This window comes from Buteo buteo, chromosome 3 (genome assembly GCF_964188355.1).
Source record: "Buteo buteo chromosome 3, bButBut1.hap1.1, whole genome shotgun sequence".
Classification (NCBI taxonomy): Eukaryota; Metazoa; Chordata; class Aves; order Accipitriformes; family Accipitridae; genus Buteo; species Buteo buteo.
The window spans coordinates 9,894,013-9,912,548 of NC_134173.1; the positions used below are offsets into that span (position 1 = coordinate 9,894,013).

At 38.6% G+C, this 18,536-nt stretch overlaps 2 protein-coding genes across 5 annotated transcripts in view; both read left to right on the plus strand.

The window, feature by feature from the left end:
- Window positions 1-13,216, plus strand: part of LOC142028874 (uncharacterized) — a 28,124-nt gene extending 14,908 nt beyond the window's left edge. For 3 of the 4 annotated variants that reach the window (XM_075022804.1, XM_075022803.1, XM_075022806.1), the window contains exons 12-17: window positions 2,041-2,086; window positions 2,420-2,479; window positions 4,478-4,585; window positions 6,280-6,376; window positions 7,380-7,580; window positions 11,492-11,709. In XM_075022804.1, coding sequence (XP_074878905.1) covers window positions 2,041-2,086; window positions 2,420-2,479; window positions 4,478-4,585; window positions 6,280-6,376; window positions 7,380-7,580; window positions 11,492-11,571 — 592 coding nt within the window. In that variant the 3' untranslated portion in view covers window positions 11,572-11,709. Of the gene's footprint in view, window positions 1-2,040; window positions 2,087-2,419; window positions 2,480-4,477; window positions 4,586-6,279; window positions 6,377-7,379; window positions 7,581-11,491; window positions 11,710-13,071 lie in introns of those variants that run through there. The other variant, XM_075022802.1, reaches the window with a different exon arrangement.
- A 1,970-nt stretch (window positions 13,217-15,186) lies between these two features.
- The window catches only part of TEX10 (testis expressed 10), a 59,796-nt gene continuing 56,446 nt past the window's right edge, over window positions 15,187-18,536 (plus strand). Inside the window, exons 1-2 of the mRNA XM_075022816.1 lie at window positions 15,187-15,260; window positions 15,720-15,865. The gene's annotated coding sequence lies outside the window, so the exon portion shown is untranslated. The remainder of the gene's footprint in view (window positions 15,261-15,719; window positions 15,866-18,536) is intronic.

An 18,536-nucleotide genomic window follows, 5' to 3' on the forward strand; every position in this document is an offset into this window, starting at 1 on the left:
AAAGCGTTGTAGGTGATAACTGTTTACATTGGATTTGAACAGAGTATGCTGTCAGGAAGAAAGGCATGCTATAATACGAAAATGCTTTTCTTCTGAAATTGTGCTCAGCTGTAAACTCCTCTCATCAACAGAAAACCTGGTATACGTAAAGTGACTTCAGATTTTGCTCTAGATACAACTAGTTTTTATATCTAACTGTTATCTTTAAGGCATAATCCTCATGTATTACTAGTTCAAAAAGAATGTTCCCTCATGGTTTAAAAAACACTCTGTTATGGCTTTATGTCAGATAATTAGGGTGGTATACGAACTGATTTTTAGAAGGAGAATATAATCAGTAAATAGCTGTAACAATTGGGGTTCATCTTTACAAAAGATTTCATGGAGGAACAATAAGAAGTATTGTGTGTGGTTCTAACATGGTGAAACTGTGCTTGCTGTTTGTAAACATCTTTATTAATAACAGTATTGTGAATTTAGTTTGAACTATCAGCCTTTGTGTGAGGGCGATATCTCCAACATCAATCATCTTTGTGCAACACCAGGAACCACAGGAGAGCATTCGATAAGGGGTATACATGCATCAACCCAAACATAAGACTTTTGTTCCAACAATTAGTTCTTTGGTTTTGCTCTAATGACATTCTCTTGGAATGCTTCTTAACTTTAAACCAGTAGTATCTCTCCCAGACATGGAGGGCTAGCACCTTTTGGTTGTTTGCTGTTACCACTAAAAGGAGAAATTTTCTTGTTCCTGAAGTATCTTTTTGTAGGACTTTTGGCTCTATGGGGCAACCACTAAGGAAAAGGATTAACTGAAACCAGATTCAAGTCCAGGTTTATGAATCTTTGTGTTCATTTGTCTGGCTTTCAAATAACTGTAACAGTTGTTAATCTGGAGAGTGAACTAGTTTGTGAAAACATCAAAAATAGGGAACTAATAAAAGCTCAGATATCCACATCTGGAAATGCTGCTGTCTATTTTTCCCCAACACTGATCCTCATTGTGCAGTCCTGTACTTTAAATTTTAAGGAAAGAAGCCTTTGGAAAATCACGTAATGTTGTTCTTTTAATCCAGTTGTTCAGATAGATCCTGGGTAACTGAGCAGCCAAGTGTTTCAACGAGAGACTGATTTGAAAGTTGGTTACTAAATTAGGACTTCAGATTGTTCCTTTACTGTTTATTTTTGTGAGACTTCTGAGAGATGTGAACTCAATATATAGTGTCTTAAAAGGAATAAGATCAGAGTCTGATTGACAGCAAGCAGTCAAATGATGTTTCCACTTAAAAGTTCTGCAGTATCGATCTGAGAATTTCTATCACTCCTAATTTCTTTGTAGTGAAGTTCTGCACAGACAGTCATCTGAAGATGTAAATTATTTTGAGTTCATTAAAGGTATCATCTGCTTTTACTACACTTTTGATTCCTAAGAAAGATTTCAAGAAAGAGGAGAGCTTAGGCTTCATATGGTTTTGGTTAATTTAAAAAAAACAACCACTCTCCGCCCTGGTTCCTGGGCTTGCAAAGGGATGGAATGCATCTATAGTAGCTGCAATTGCAGAACAGTGCAAATATGGGTTAGTAACTTGTAGCCATAGGAATCTTTGTATGCCCAGTATCTCTGTGGCTACATTGTAAAATACTTCTTTTTATAGCTGAATTTTGTAAAGGAAGTTTGTGAAGCACTGATAGAAATCATACTGTAATTAGGGGTCTTGTCTTTTTGCAGTGCATACAAAAAGCTTACAGCTTTTACTACCAATGTCAAACGTTTTCTTAATTTTGGGTTTTAGAACTTATGTGCTAGCTAATCACGCTAAAAAACCCCTCATAAATAATTTTTACGATGTTATCTGGGACCACTGGGATTTCTGCAAGGAAATAATGTGACCTTTCAGAGTGTGTCAGAACTACTGTAGTAGTAGTGTGTCAATAATTTAAACTGATTATCAGTTATTGACTGGCTATGCATTTTTGATAGAGCAACCAACTGTATACTGTTTTATTTATTTATTTATTTATTTATTCTATCTTAAGGTGTGACACCAATAAACAATCACAGGAAGAAAGCGAGGAAGTTGAGGTGAATATTTTTCTATTAATGGGTTGCTCCAGTTTACAAATAGTTGGGGAAATAATTACTTTCATATATGATTGGCAATGGTGTTTGCTTTTGATTATTCAAATTAATAATATTATTGACAATAAATTAGCTAAAAGTTACTAAGCAAAGCTGTTAAGAACAAGGTTTTTTCTTACTTTGTCATGAAAACACATGTACAGATTTCATATAAGCACACACAATTTAATTAGAGCAAGAATCTACAATAACCATAATAATTACTGTTTAATTTTAGTTATAATTACTGCACATAATATATCTCTGGACTTTTTTTTTTTTTTTAATATTAAACAGCAAGAATTTACAACAAAACCTGAAGAATTCACTAGTCAAGAAGAACTGTTGGGTTATTTGGTGAGTGTTAAATCTTACCTTGCAATGTAATTTTTGAAAAAAACAAATTCACAGAATTACTAAGTTTAAAATGCATCAAGTAACATGAAAGCCAAAAAGTAGGCAGTCTGCTAATCTAGTAACATATTTTGTCAGAAGGTAGGATTCAGAATAAAAATAATATCACTGAATTTATAATGTATCTATTAGTTTGAAAGTTTCTAGACAGGGTTTTTGCCAAAATACTGGTTTACTGTCAGAGGAATGACTTGCATTGAAAATTAATGCATTTTTCTCAACCATAGCTTAACTCCACTCCTGAACTACATGCTTAAGTAAAATGACCTTTCCCCCCCGTCCTTTCTTTTGTAATTGGTCTATCATTTTCAAATGAGGAATTTGGAAAGACGTAATTCAATAATGGAAGGAAGGAGAATGAAGAAAAATATCTGAGATATGCAGAAAGGAAAGAAGCAATTTTTAAGAAATAAAATACAAGTTGTATACTTGAACAACACCAAAAAAACCCAACCCCAAAACCATAAACTAAAAAAAGCTACCTATTCGCTTCATAAAGTGGCAGAACACCTGAGTTCTGTTCAGTTGTTGAAAATATGTATTATGTATACATTTACAATCAATAACATAGAGAAATGGTTTATTAAAAATGGTTTATTAAAAGCATCAGTGACAAACTGTACGAAAATCTTTATTGATAGTTGCTGTGACTCAGCTACTGCATGGTAATTTAGAGCACTATTGACTATCATAAGATCTTTTTTCCCCTTTCCCTATTTGCTAATAAAACTTGAATTTGTTTTGAGGCACCCTCTTGCTTAGTATGATTGTCCTCCAAGAACAACTGGAACAATGTTCGGTTTTGGAAAGTTTGAAAATTGTTTAATATTATCATCTACAGTCATTTTTTTAAAAAGCTACATTATGAGTTTCTATTGTTGTTGGATTCAAAAGGTTTCTTATGTAGTGGAAAGTAATTTTACAAGTATCTTTTTTTGACTTGCTGTTTGTATCATGGAATAATTCCAGTTGTTCAATAATTATCCATACTGTATGCTTTTTTTTTAATTGTGAAAATCAGTATGCTCAGCTTTGTCATTAAAATAATTGTATTTCTTTTATTACCTGATAGCAGAGATATCCTTGCCCAAGTTTAATCTTCTTTTTCCACCTGGTTTTTGATAAAATCTTCTTTAACTATAACTTGTGCAAACAAGGAGAGATAAATACTATTAGTATTAAAAATATAGTATAATCCCTGTTATGCTGTCACATATGAACTTAATGCTAGTTTTTTATTAATTTTTTCCATTGTCTGGAGTGTTTAAAGGTGTTTGTTTCTAATCCAGAAGACTGAATTGTTAGAACGGACCTGCAGTTCTGTTACACTGTGCCCAGTGGAAGTGTTTTCAGCAGAACTTTATTAGTATAGACCAGAGGATGATGTATGTAGCACCTCCTGTGAGAGAAGTTGGCACTAGAACTTGCTCCCCTACTAGAGCTTCAGAGTTTCAAAGACTGCTTTTTCCTTAGGCTTTTTGGGAAGAAGATGGTTAGCATAAGGCAAGGCAGCATATATCTTTAAATTCAGTAGTGTTCTGGCTTTTTGCTACTTTCTAGAGAAATGGGTTATGACTATATTGCCTCAGGGAAGTTGTACACATTCATTTGTATGCAGGCATCTTGGGAAGAGATCAAAATACTTAAGGAAAAGCATTTTCCTGTATGTATTTCCAGGCATATTCTTGGGTTGTGCCTGTTCAAAGATTTGTGTTGGGTAGTTGCAGCTTCCTTCTGTTAGCATCCTCTTCCATTCTACCTCCCCACCCCCAATTTATGGGATTAAAAGTAAAAACTGTATTTGCTTTGTAACTTCAGCCATGTCTGACAGGACAGAGACATAAAAAATGAGGTTCCTGCAGGTTTTGTTTATACATGGTGATATTTTAATCTTCCAGAGGGAAAAATTTTATGTTGTGTGTTGTTTTGGTTTTTTCCTAGCAAAATTTTGAGATACTGAATGAAGATGATGCTTCATTTATCCTAAAAGTTACACAGACTCTTACACGTGCACTGGTGGAATATCGTCAGCAGGCTGCATCAAACAAAGTAATGTGGATTTTGTTTTGGTTTTGTTCTACAAATCTGTAGATTGCTGTGATTATGCATTTTTATTATTACAGGTAGTTTAATTAAACAAAAATGCTCTGGAGACTGTATTGTAAGTTTCGTCCATTAAATAGTTGAATTTTTGAAGTGATGATAGGATAAACTTACAGCTTTGCTGTTGAGGAGTCTTAATACTTTCTGTTCAAAGGTGTGTGTTTGTTTGTTTGTTTGTTTAAACAGAAGCCCCAAATCATCTTGTCTCTTATTTCCTATGCTTTTTCTTACATCTAATTTTTTCTGCTATTTTCACCCCTTTTCAATTCTAATTTAAGCTTTTCTTATCTCTGCTGACCTTCCTGACACTCTTGTTCTGTATCCCATTTCCATTCCCAGCCTTCATTTCATTCACTATGTAATCAAGCATTATTGACATCAATTTTCTTTCTTACATAACTTTTGGTCCTACTCTTCGGACTGTTCCCCTTGAGGTATCTTTCTTCCTCCAGTATTAGAGACCCAGTTTTTCCCCTCTCTGCTATTAGTTTTGACTGACTTGTCTTTACATAGGCATAGTATGGAGGTGTTTTGAGTGCTTCTTTGAGGCTGCTGTGGTTGCTGCTTGTGTTCCCTGTATCTCCAGCTTACATTCCATTATACCATAATCTCCACAGTTTCCACACTTGGAATGACTTTTTGTTCATTCCCTCATTGTCAACAGGGATAGTAGGAGGAACTTTACTCTTGTTGGTGATCCATTCAACAACTTTGCCAGAGGAAGCATTATTCCTTATCCCTCCCGGCGTTTCCTGCAGAATTGTCAGTGTTGAACAGACTTCTCATTCACCACAACAGCTACTCCTACTACTACAGCTACTTAACTAATTTTTTATTTAAAGGGTGAGCTTATGTGGAAAATGCCAAATGAGGGTCAGTACCAGCCAACAAGCTGGAGAGAATCACAGAGGTGACACTTAAAGAAAAAAAGTTTTGTTTTGTTTTTTCTTTTGTTTTCAAAAGCCTTTCTTAATTCAGGACTTTATTATAAAGTTTACCTTTGTTCCTCATATTCCATCTTCCCTCTATTGCTTGCTTTCTGACGCAAAGGCAGTACTTCTCCATGAAAAATTCCATGCCTATAGTTCTCATTATTTACTGCTTTTTACTTCCTCATTAAGCTTACTTTCACCTTATTCCTGCTGTTTTTTTCCATATAGGATTTGGTTGTCTTATCCATATGGAAGGAGGGCAAAATCCAACATGTTACAAAACAAATTCTAACTGAAGTAATTTCTAACCTACTAGTTGTATAAAAATAAAATGTCTTCCCACATTAGGGTTTTTTAGTATTCTAAACTGTGATCTTTCAACTGGTAACTTTTTAAACTAAATCTTTTATACTGAGTGTAAAATGCTTCCTTTTTAAAACTGACAAGTTGAGAATTAGGCTCTATAAGTATCACTTCTTGGCCTCATACAGTGCTTTTTCAGATGTAGAGAGATACTGTGAACAGTGTATACATATATAGAAATTCACTACCAGCTGCATGATTTTCAAAGAAATACTTGATTTTTCAGATTTGGTAACAGAAATACTGGTCTTTTATTTGGTTTGTGATAATTAAAAACATAGTAGTTGATAATTTCAAGAGGTTGGCTTTATGAAATTCTGAACACAACATTTTTCAAACTCGTAGGACGTCTTAGATACCGAATATAATGGAGAAGCAGCATTGGAATATTCCACAGAACAGTCTGACCTGACTTCAGCAGATATTAGTGACTCCGATACTGGTAATGGTAGCTTTGCAATCTTGAATGTGCTTTAATCTTAACACTGAACCATCCATAAATTTTAGTAAGCCTTTTTTTCCTGCTTCTCTAAAAGCAGAGCTTAAGAGCAGAAAAAAGCCAGGGGCAAGTAGCATAAATTGATAGTTTTGGGGTTTTTTTTCCATCCTCTCTAAATGTTAGAAAGGGCAGACTATTCAAAAACATTCACCCTACTTAACTGTGGGATTTGGGGAGAAATTGAATTAGTATCAACTCTGACTTTCCTCTGTCCAGAGGCAACTGTTTCTAAGGAGGCTTTCAAAGTTTAACTCCGGCTTTCTGTGCCCTGCCCCCCCACTTTCACTTTTTGGTGGAGAAGAGCCTTAGTCCAGGTCTAGTCCAATCAAGATGTTAATGGAAACAAAATTATGTTGTATAAGATTGATAATTCTGTTTAATACCCGAATGTTGCAGCTGCTTGTCCTCAGTGCTTCTGATTAATTTTTTCAAAGAATCTTGGATTTCTTTGAGGTCATTTCCTTCTTGATATAAACAAATGGTTATTTTTCTCAAGCATAGGAAGTATAATCATATGCTTGGAGGGTCAAAATACCCAGAATACCAGTGAAGCTATTTTGTATGATTATTTTTTTTTCTGTGCGGTGTCAATTTTCTTTGTTTTTAGGAAGTTTAGCTTTTGAAAACCTCAATCAATACACTGCTAATAACAAAAATTGCAATGACTTAAAATATATAAGACTTGGAACTTCTTGATCCTTTTTGTAATAATGGAAATAGCTTTCACCCACCTCCCCACCCTTGTTTCTCCAGCATTTTCTGTAAATGGAAAGCATTCTGACTCTCACTTGTATGAAAATGTAGCAAAGTCAGATGTGAACCTTACCAGCAATGCTGCTGTGCCAGACCGGAAATGCTTGTTTTGAAAAGCTCTATTTAGAGAAATAAGTAATGAAGACTCTTCAGAATCTTCTGTTACTGAAAAACAGTATTTCTCTTCTTTAAGACTATTCAAGCAGCCGATCAGCTAAGCAGTCCTTATCAGTTAATGAAGAAGATGAATGCCAAAACTTTTCAACTGGCTCTTCGGAAACAGCATATGAGAACAACATCACTACTGAATTTTTGAACAGCGTAAGAAATATGAATGTTGAGGAAGTTACTGCTACTCTACACAAAATAGCAGCAGCAAATCCAGCTTTTAGAGGTAATTCACCTATACCTGCTTACAAACACACATGTATAAAAATATACGGAACACAATTTTGTTAGCTCTGTGAAATATTAAGGACCACATGGGTCAAAGAACTTTGAAGTATTAAGGAGGGCTGAAGAGACTTTTTTTTTTTCCTTCCCTTTAACTTTTCCAGGATCCAGTTTAGGAATAGTAATTAAAAATGGCTGCCTTCCCATGAAGGTGTTAATAATTGCTGAATTTATTTTAAAATTCTTTTCTCAGTTGGGCATAGTAACATTTACATGGTGAGAGATAGTAAACTAAAATCAAGCATATTGTTATGAGAAAAAAGCAGACTCTTTTGTCTGTGATATAACTGGTGAAACACTGGTTTTGGGAATGCCAACAGCAAAGAAATTTTTACTTACTGATTCCTGAAGGTATGGTACTTGCACAGTAACATAGAAATAATAATGAATCAGAGACAAGTAGTCTTTCTTTTGCTTACAAGTTTCTAATAAGTTTCAGCTACTAAACCTTACCACATCTTCAGTCAACTGCTGCCCTTTCTTCAGAAGCTTCATGTGTACATTTCTAAGCTTCTCAGAGTGTGTTTAGGATCATCAGGGTAAAAAAAGAACACTGAAGATGAGTACATTGTAGAGAAGCTTAAGATATTCTTTGCCTGAGTGCTCACTGTGGAAGAAACTAGGGAGACTGCTATCTGTGCCATAACCTCTGCTTGGGCATGTGCGTGTGCACAACTGTGCTGGTTTTGACTGGGATAGTGTTAATTTTCTTCATAGTAGCTAGTACAGGGCTATGTTTTGGATTTGTGCTGAAAACAGTGTTAATAATGCAGGGATGTTTCAGTTATTGCCGAGCAGTACTTACTGTCCTGTACCTGGCAAGCAGCTAAACACCACACAGCTGCTTGGTCACTCCTCCACCCTCAGTGGGATGGAGGTGAGAATTGGGGGAAAAAAAAAAAAAAGTAAAATTCATGGGTTGAGATAAAGACAGTTTAATAGGACAGAAAAAGAAGGGGGGAGGAAATAATAAAATTAATAATAATAATAGTAATAAGAATAATAATAAAGAATTAGGATATACAAAACAAGTGATGCACAATGCAAATTGCTCATCACCCACCAACTGATGCCCAGCCAAGTTCCCGAGCAGTGGCCCCCAGCCAGCTTTCCCCCTAGTTTATAAACTGAGCATGACGTCATATGGTATGGAATAGCCCTTTGGCCAGTTTGGGTCAGCTGTCCTGGCTGTGTCTCCCCCCATCTTCTTGTGCCCCATAACCTACTCTCTGGTGGGGTGGTGTGAGAAGCTGAAAAGTCCTTGACTTAGTGTAAGCACTGCTTAGTAACAACTAAAACATAAGTGTGTTATCAACATTATTCTCATCCTAAATCCAAAACACAGCACTATACCAGCTACTAGGAAAGGAATTAGCTCTATTCCAGCCAAAATCAGGACAACAACTCAGCAGACTATCTGTTTGGAATGGAAGTTCTGGAACAAATTGACAACATAAAACCACGAAAGTAGCAAACTGTTATAACTCTTCCATGAATATCACCTGGTCCTAGGGACCTCCAGGAAAAAAAATGGTTAAGTTACTGATGGTAGTGTTTTCTTCCATAAAGCTTCCTTTGGAACCTGAAAATTTGTGGGTGGCAAATACGGTTCTCTTTTATGTATATTTCTCTTTTTTTCAAGGTTTTGTTGTGTGTTGAACACAGCTGCTTGCTCCTTGTCCCTTACTCCCCCACACACAGACAGGGAAGAGGATAGAAAGAACAAAAGTGAGAAAACTCATGGGTCATGATAATGATAGTTTAATAAGTGAAGGGAAAGAGGTGGGGGAGGGGAACAAGTGATGCAAAGACAATCGCTCAGCACTTCCCACAAGCAGACTGATGCCCAGTCTCTGAGCAACAGCCACCTTGGAAGCTGAAGCCAACCTCACCTCCTTGCCTCCCCAGTTTTTATTGCTGAGCATGATGTATCCCTGTGGCCAGTTTGGGTTAGTTGTCCCAGCTGTGTCCCCTACCAGTCTTTTTCCCATTCCCAGCCGAATTACTGTGGGGGTGCGGAGTGGGAAGGAGAGAAAGCCTTGACACTGTGCAAGCACCCTTTGGCAACAGGCAAAACACTGGTGTGTTATCAACACTGTTTTGGCCACAAATCCAAAACACAGCATCATACAGGCTGCTGTGAAGAAAGTTATACATCCCAGCCAAAACCAGTACAGGGTTCCAGGTAATCATTCAAACTGCCAGCTTCTATTGAACAGGTGAACAGAAACTGTTTAGAAAAACAAGGTAGGAGTTAGTGGACACCTGGAAAAATACGATCTGCTTAGAGTGGTTGGTGGGAAATTAATATGGCTTTTGTGATAAGAAAACATTCCTTACAGACTTTCTGGAGTTGTTTGAAAGGGGTCAGCAAAGGAGTCAGATAAAGGTTATCCAGTTCATTAGTCTGTTTAGAATTCCAAGAAGCTTTTGATAGGTACTCTAATCAGAGGCTTTTAAGGGAACTAACTGGCTGTGGGAAAAGAGGGAAATCTTTGCATTGTTTAAATAATAAACAGATAGCAAATAGGCAATTACTTTTTACAATGAAAAGAGGTTCCAGTAGAGAACGGTGGGCCTCTGCTTAAGACCTGTGTTGTTTAGTATCTTTACAAATGACCTGGAAAAAGGGATGAGTATCTGGATGACAAAATTTTGTCAAATTCGAAAGTTAAATGTGTTGGTTGACTGACAAATTTCAAAAGCTCCTCATCAGATCAGTGGAAATACCAACTTATCAGTCAGGAGAATGTGTTGAATACAAGGAGTTAAGGAAAGAATGGAAATAAAGATGGGAGTCATCATTTTGCTATTGCATAAACTCATGCTTTGCATGTATCTGGCATAGGGCATTTATTTCTGTTTCCCTTATTTCAGATAAAAGACTTCATTGCTGCAAAAGGTTTAGAGAAGGCAGCAAAATATGGGATTAACTTCCATATTAGAAGCAACAGAAAGCTAGGACTTTTTTTGGCCTGGAAAAGAGATGACTGAGCTATTGTGACAGAGATTTGTAAAATCATGAGTGGATGGAGATGACAGACAGGATTCTATTATTTTCTGTCTCTTTTGATCCATAAACTTGGAGTAGTGTGGGACTCCAACTTCAAAATGGACAAAAAGAGATGGTTCTTTATGCAGTAGTAGGTGGATGATCTGTGGAACTCCTAGGAAAAGAATAACGTGGATACAAAAATATTACGTGTCCTTGTCTTCACTGTCTGGGCCAGACTGGCCAAGTGTTTGGAAGAGGACTACTGAAAAGTTTGCCATATCGGAAAGTTTTCTGAGCTGAAGATGATCTGAGATAGGGAGAAGATAGTATTCCCACACCCCACCAAGCATCAGGCACACTTGCCCTGCTCTTACTCTTCTTAGCATTTGGTTACTGGTACTGAATGTTTGTTATTGCCACTTAAGCAGTCCCTGTGTTTCTTCTCCATCTCCTCTCCCTCTCCTGAAGTCATGGGTATTAGTTTCATCGAAGCAACACGGCCTTCTTGCTTCTGTTGAGAAGAGGACACTTTGACTTATTGTTACAGTGATAAAATCAAGCACTTCTGGTCATGCTTTCCTGATTATCAGCTGCAGATCTTTCCAAGCCAGAGAAAGAGCAGAGAGGCAAGACAGACCCTCTAACTGAACCAGTACAGCTGTTCATAGCAATATACAGTTATAGTTTCCAGGCACACTCTGGTAACTGTTAACAGTTATGGTACGCTTCGTTTAATAAGAAAAGATCCAAACTCCTGTCAGCATCTAAATGTTTCAGTATAACTTGTGCTTTTAAATGCATTTTATCATAAACCCACTTATTTTCTGTTTTTGTTTGTTTGTTTGCCTCTAACTAAGGAATTGATATTCCGAATGTTATAAGGATCCTGACTGAAAGTGGAACTCTGAGAAGACCAAGCAACAGCAGCACGCAGTGACATCGTAGTTAATAGAGTTAATATAGCAATGTTTACTTTCTGTAAGTTTGTTGTTTTACTTAATATGAACTCAGTGTACCTGATTTTGCTATGTTCAGATTTTGTACAGTGTTATTTTAATTAAATTAATAACTTGGTTTTGAGATTCTTGTTATTTATTTCTCCATATAGCTGAAATTTCTATATTGTGGAAAGGTTGTAAAGCTCATGTTCTTTCTTTCCATGTTAAAACATACTTTTAAAACAGGTAACTGTTGTTTTTCTCAATATCATTAAATACCATACATTGACAGTCTGATCTTTTCTTATTGCTGGTTCTTTTACAAAGAGTTATCAGCAGAATGAACTACTGCAGTCAGCAGTACAAATTAATCCTACAACAAATACCTGGAAGTTACTCCCTGTGGCTGCTGGGCCTGACTCAAAAGCTTTTGTAATGAAAAATCCTCTCCCATATAAGGATTATGAATAGGTCTCCACATATTTTTTTACAATAAAGATTAAAAATAATAGTAAAAAATCAGTGCTGTCAGTCTAGTTCTGAGTTGAGAAATACTTGGATTATAGCCCATTTAGGGAGCCTAGATAATTGGAAGCTTTAGCAAAGTCAGCAGAGGTTGGCTATTCAGGGATACGTCCCAAGAGACCTAACCGGACTATGGTTAAGAGGCACTGATGTGGTAGCAAAAGTATCTTTTGTCTTCTCTTATTGCACCAGTATGAGAATGAAATGAAACCTGGCTTGTACTGTCCTTCAGTTCAGGCTCTTTTAACATGAACTTTTTTCCAACAAAAGCAGTAGTGGTTTTGACTGAATGTAAAGGTCTATACATTAATGACGACTACATTTGTGGGATGATAAAAAATCTTTGGGATGGTTACAAATTAGTGTGTGTTTGGGGAAAAAAAAAAAAATTAAATTGAGTAATTAAAATTTGCTTCCTGCTTGTGAAGTTGGGTAGCATTCAGTGGTTCTAATTAAAGCACTGCAGCTTTGCAGCCAAATGCTGGTATGATATAGACATGCTGGGGCCAGATGGTAAATGAACCCTGTAATGTTAAGTTACATTTTTGGGGGAGATCTGGATGGAATTGAGAATCCTCATCCTGATGGTTTCACATCTTCATATCACGGAATTCAAGATGCCATAAAAATAAGGTAACAAAGAAAGCAGCAACAAAATTGGTTAGTTTTGTTCTATGAACAGACACGGGAATGAAAACAGTTCACCAAAAAGTAAAGAAATTAAAACACAAAACGCTGCTTTAAGGAAATTGTGAAGAATTTCTAGAATGCCTCTAAATATGTTCTTGTCAGAAGCAGAGGTGGAACCAGAGCTCTTAGAGCCAATTTACTCTACAATAGGGACAATGTTAATGCTTGTTTTATGAACTCGGTCAGTAAGAACATCTTTTAGTTGAGACAAAATTCTGAATTCTGTTCCTGTAATGCAGAAAATAAAAATAGAAACATCTTTTTTTGTTTGTTTGTTTTCAAAGGGCAGAACATTCTACTAATGAAAATAATAAAATCAGAACGTTCAGCTGTTGTAAATAGCCATCTCTGGGACAGCTTCTTTTTCCTCTTACTGTGGAACCACTCCTAGTGGAAATAAATTTAAAGTTAAGTTGAAATTACTTTGATTTGAGTATTTTTTTTCCCTTGGGTGCAGGAGGAGCATGCTGAAAATGGAAAGACCTCAGTCTATGGCACACTGATATAAAATAGTTTGAATGATATGCTGCAGAGTGTTGCTGTACTTCTCAAGGACAGCTGAGAAAACTGAACTGCACAAAAATCATATGAGTGTATGCTTCTGGAAATGTTTTCTGAAAATGTAGTCTCACATAGTCTATTCAGTTGTACAATTATCCCCCCCTTCCCCTTTTTTTGGGGGTGCAAATAGAGGCTGCAAAAGAATGATATTATTTTGTTCTTGTATCTGCCTGTATTTTGTGATGGCTTGGTATATTCTTATCCCAATGGAAAACTATTTTTGCTCCAAAACAGTTTTTAAAGATAATGTTTTACTTGTGCCAGAATTGCAAAGTAAGGAAGGTGTTCTCTTTACTAATGATGCTTAAAGGATGATGCTGACTGTATTTAATAATACAGTTTGTTTCTCACAGCAACAGCAAGGCAGACAGCTGGGGTAATTGGAGAATTAATAGAATTAAAACTTATGCAACAGCAAGAGAAATTAAACCAAGAGAAAATTTATTTTTCTTTTACCTTTACCTTAGTTGTATACATTTTACACAGATACCATAGAGCTTCGGGGAAGTGATTTTTAGCAAACATGGAGAACTTCTCTTATAAGGCAGAAAGCGGAAAGGAGAAGGGTACTGACAGGTAGAATTGATAGGAGATGAAAAGTTTTTGAGCGTGCGACAGAAGAGTTACTGTCTGCTGTAAGTAAATCATGGTGATCTCTGTTCTAGGCAGGTACAGAGCCATCCTCCTCCGGTGTTGCTGCTCCCTGCATCTTCTGGGGTTGCGCTCTGTCCTCCTGACTTAGGAACTCACTGCCCCTTTCGAAGCGGCAAGCTCGCTCTGGGCATCAGTGCGCAAAACGACACGGCCTGCCCGGTGGTTTGATGACTTATGGGAAACCTGGAACGCCAACGCTGACCTTGCGTTGCCTCCACCGAAATCCTTCTCTCTTCCGAGTGTTTTCCACCTCTAGAAATGCACATCTTGGTATGTGTTACTCCTAATGCACTCTCCTTACCTCCCGTAGCCCATCCCCACAACTGTACTCAAAGAGTGCACACCGCTGTGGTGATACCGAAAAGCCGGTCAAAGAAACTCTCAAAGACTCGTTTTGGAGTTTTAGAAAGCAGGCATTTTTTATTGCGGCTCTGGATGCACGGGGGATAGTTCCACCCAGCGTGCATGCCACAGCTTTAGCACTAACAGGTTATATAGAATAACTAATTGCATATTAATCAGATTAGTATACATATACATAAAAATAATTGCAACTGATTATCTTAGTACTGCCTACATCCGATCATGCGCCATGAAGGGTCCATTTGAGTCGAAGGGCTGCTTTTGCGACCACCGACCCATTTGAAGTTCTTGTTGGCTGTCCTTGAAGTCTTTATTCTTCTCCTTGTTCTTTGATCTTGAAGTTTAACGCAGCTTCGATCACAAGTTTCAACATTGTTCTCACTGAGCGTACAGGAACACATAGTCATAAGAGCAAAGAACTGCAAAACTTCTGAGTAATTACCTTTACTAGTTAATCACTTGGCTATACTTTTGCCTGTGGTTTCAATCATAGTGTTATACTTAATCTTATACTAAGGTTTCTAATAAGTTTGATTTACCAAATCTCACTTTTACAGCCACCTAGCAGCAAACCCGTTTCCACAGCCGGTCCCAAATATTAAAACCCTCAGAATATTTAGCCATACCGTACAGAACGGATGGAAATATGCTATCAGCGGGGAGGCACAGAGAAAAGAGAACTTCGCCCTCACCCTCTCCTCTCCTCTCCGCCAGCCCGGAGCCCACCCCCTCGCACCCCCTCACCGCCGCCGCTGTAGGTGGCGCCAGCGCCCCGCGGCCCCGGGCGGAGGGGGAAGGAAGGGCGCTCCTTCCCGCCCGCCGCCGCTCACGTGGGCGGCCGGTTTCCGGGCAGCTTCTCGGGGGGCGGAAGGGGGCTCGCGCTGCCGCGTGGTTGGTGAGTGGACGGCGCGCGGGGAGGGGGCGCAGCTCGGCGGCGCTGTTGCCGCCAGGGAAGAGGAAGAGGAAGAAGAGGAGGAAGAGGGAGGAGGAGCAGGCGGTAGCGCCCGGCCCGGCCTGGCCCTGCCCTGCGCTAATCGGCCGCCTTTTGTGTGACCCACCCCCTTTTCCCTCACGCTCCTGCGCAGGGCGGCGGGAAAGCGTGAGCACAGCCGCGGGCGGGCCGGTCCCGGCTCAACCGGCGGCCTCGGCTCCCCCCACAGCCTCCGTCCCCGGCCGCGGGCCTCCTCCTCCTCCTCCTCCGCCGCCCCCCGCCTTGCCTCCCCCGGGGGTGCTTCCCTCAGCCGCTGGAGGAGCCCCGGCTCTTCCCCCGACCCGGCAGCCGAACTTGGCGGCCTCCCTCCCTCCCCGCCGGCAGCGGGCGGGAACTAACGCGCTTTATTTAAACGCCTCGTAGAGAGAAAGAGCGGCTGGGAGAGAAGCGGTTCTTCGAGAACTAAGCCGAAAGATGTCCCGGGACGGTGAGGAAGGTTGTTTAACGGCCTAGACCGGCGGGAGGAGCCGCCGCCGCCTCCTCCGCTTCAGCAGCGCTTCGGCTCTGGGGTATGGCGTTTGCGGCGGTTGGGTTGGGTCGTGTGGGGACGGGGACAGGCTGGCCAGCGCCGGAGCCACAGAAAGTTAATGGCGATGTCAGTAATTGCCCCCCTTGGTTGGGAGAGAACTCGCCCAGGTGGAAATCTTCTGAGGGATGAGAGGTGTTAGGGCAAGTACCCGGCCTGTCTGGTTTATCAGGATTTTCCTGATTGCTTGAGCTTGTAAGTGTGCTGGTAGCAAGATTCCCTGAGGATACTTGCCTCAGAGCTGCAGTAAGGGAGTAAATTACAGCTGGAACCGCCGCTCCTTTTGGTTCCCATCTGTTTGCCTAAGCCTGAGGCAAGGATGGCCGAGTGACAACTGAAGTAGCTTCTGAGAAGCGCTGCGGACAGCTTCATGTTAAAGGAAGCTGGTATTGATTCGAGGTTATTTTAATGTTCTGGATTGTAAAACTGCATCAGCGCATGAACTGTTAGGTGCGCCTAGCTGTCCTGTTGGAGGAGGGCCGACTGAAAATACAGTTGAAGTCGAAAGGCAAACAGTTGCTTCAGCAGGAAGTTTTATTATAATCTTTACATACCTTCATAAGCTATATACTGTTTTGTTTAATGTCTTATGACATAGAGACTGTGGTGTTTGTTTTCACGGCTTTGGTTTTGTAAGCATTTTATCTCTCGTTTAGCATGGTACCTATGAATTGGAAATGCATATGTTTAGATTTCCAATAAACTATTTCCAAAATATGCAGTGCAAGGTAAACTGTGCTGCTTTGTTTTAGTAGGAGAAAGCATATTTCATAAGACTCCTCCTTTAAAGAACTTAATTGACTTTGTTCAGGTGTGTGCGTACCTGTATCGTAAAGTTTCTAAGGCTAATTGGAAGCCAAACATTTTGCCTTATGGAGTGAGGCTTCCTAAATATCTCCATTAAAGCAAGCTTTGTAAGTGGAAATAGCATTCGTGTCAAAAGCTTCTAGCTATTTCTGTAAGTCTTGCAATCAAGTAGTGAAAAACTTGTTGTAATTTTTTCCTAAAAGATGCATATGGTAAAAATCAAAAGCTTATAAAACCACAGTTGTTATAGTTGGACACTAAAGGACCTTTTTATTTTGGCACCAAGCCCCAAGTTCTTTAAAGCCTTTTCAGCTGATAGGTTACTTGTGCTAAATTTATACTTCAGTTAAAGTGGTCTTGCATATAGCTGTCTTAAGCTAGCATGGGAAAAGCAGAAATTAAGTTGTAGTCCAAGATTTGTATAATCAGTTGTTTAAGTTGTTTTAAAAGAATAGAAAATGACAATTGGGTTTACAACTTTCTTTAGTGATTATCTTGATGATGTGTATGTCAAATACTGTGATACAGCACAAATTTACAGTTTGAAGCCCACTGGGAAAAAATCAGCTGTCGAATTCCATTTCCTAGAGTGAATGATGATCATGTCCACCATAAAAGAATCATTGTTTGGATATTTTATTTTGAAATCTATGGGTTTAGTCAGCTGTATTTTTTTTCTTTTTTTAGTTAGTTTGGTCTTTAAAATTTGAATGTTGTGTTTGCAACTTTTTTGTATAGTTCAGATTTTAAGAATGTGTAAAACCTAGTTACTCAAAGAGTAGTTTGAAAGAGAGCAGAAACAAAAAGTTTATGTACCTGACAGCATGGACTTTGTAATGTGTACAGTGAGGTCTGGAAGTATTCAAATTTCCAGCTCTGTAAATACCTGTTATCATTAGAAAGCTGCGAGATGTTAAACCTAACATCATAATGGCTTTGTGCTTGTCTCCCCCTTTTAAATTGTAAGTAATCTCTGCAACCGCTTCTAGGAGTCGTCAGACCATGGATTCATGGTCTTAATTAACAGAAATCTAGGCACAATTTGTACGTGATGTTGAGTGTTATGACATCAGCTTCTGGAGTTTTGTTAAGAATTAATTTAGAAGTATGGAGGTCAAGGGAAGGAAGATTAAATAAAGGAACTTGAGGTGTAGTGTTTGTTGGGGGTTTTTGGTGGTTTGGGTTTTTTAGGTGGGGTTTTTTTGCCTTTTTTTTAAAGTCTGGTAGAATTAAAAGTACTTTTATCAGTACGGATACGTCAAAGCCAAAAGGTCATTCAGAAATTGAAGTGTGGGGTTTGATTTGTTTTGGTTATTGTACATCTAGTATGTCTGTACTATTTCTCATACTACCTTATAGCTACTCATACTACCTTATTTCTTATGCCTTTATTTAATATGACTTAGTTTTTCAGTCTCTTTTTACTCTATGTGTGCCCATTTAACCCTCCCCCCCAGCTTCTTTCTAGTTACTGGTTTTAAATGCACAGACTGGACTTTTCAGTGTGTAGTGGAAGTTTTCTTAGACTCTTCTATACTGCTGTTATCAGTGAAGGCCTGATTAAAACCTGTGATTTTACCTGTGCAGACTATACTATTAATGATTGAGTTGGTAAACAATGTACAAATTAAATGAAACAGTTCACCGAGCTCCTTCGGCTTGGCAAGAGTCAACTATGTAAAAAGTTGCTTTATTGGCAGGAACTTTTTAAAACAAAACCAACAACTTAATCAGATAAAGCAGTGGAAGATGCAGATACTTAAGTCATCTTTTTCAGTAAAGTAGTTCCCAGAGCAAAGATAACCAAAGGAGCAGCAGAATGTTTTCTGGACACTAGAAGAACAGCT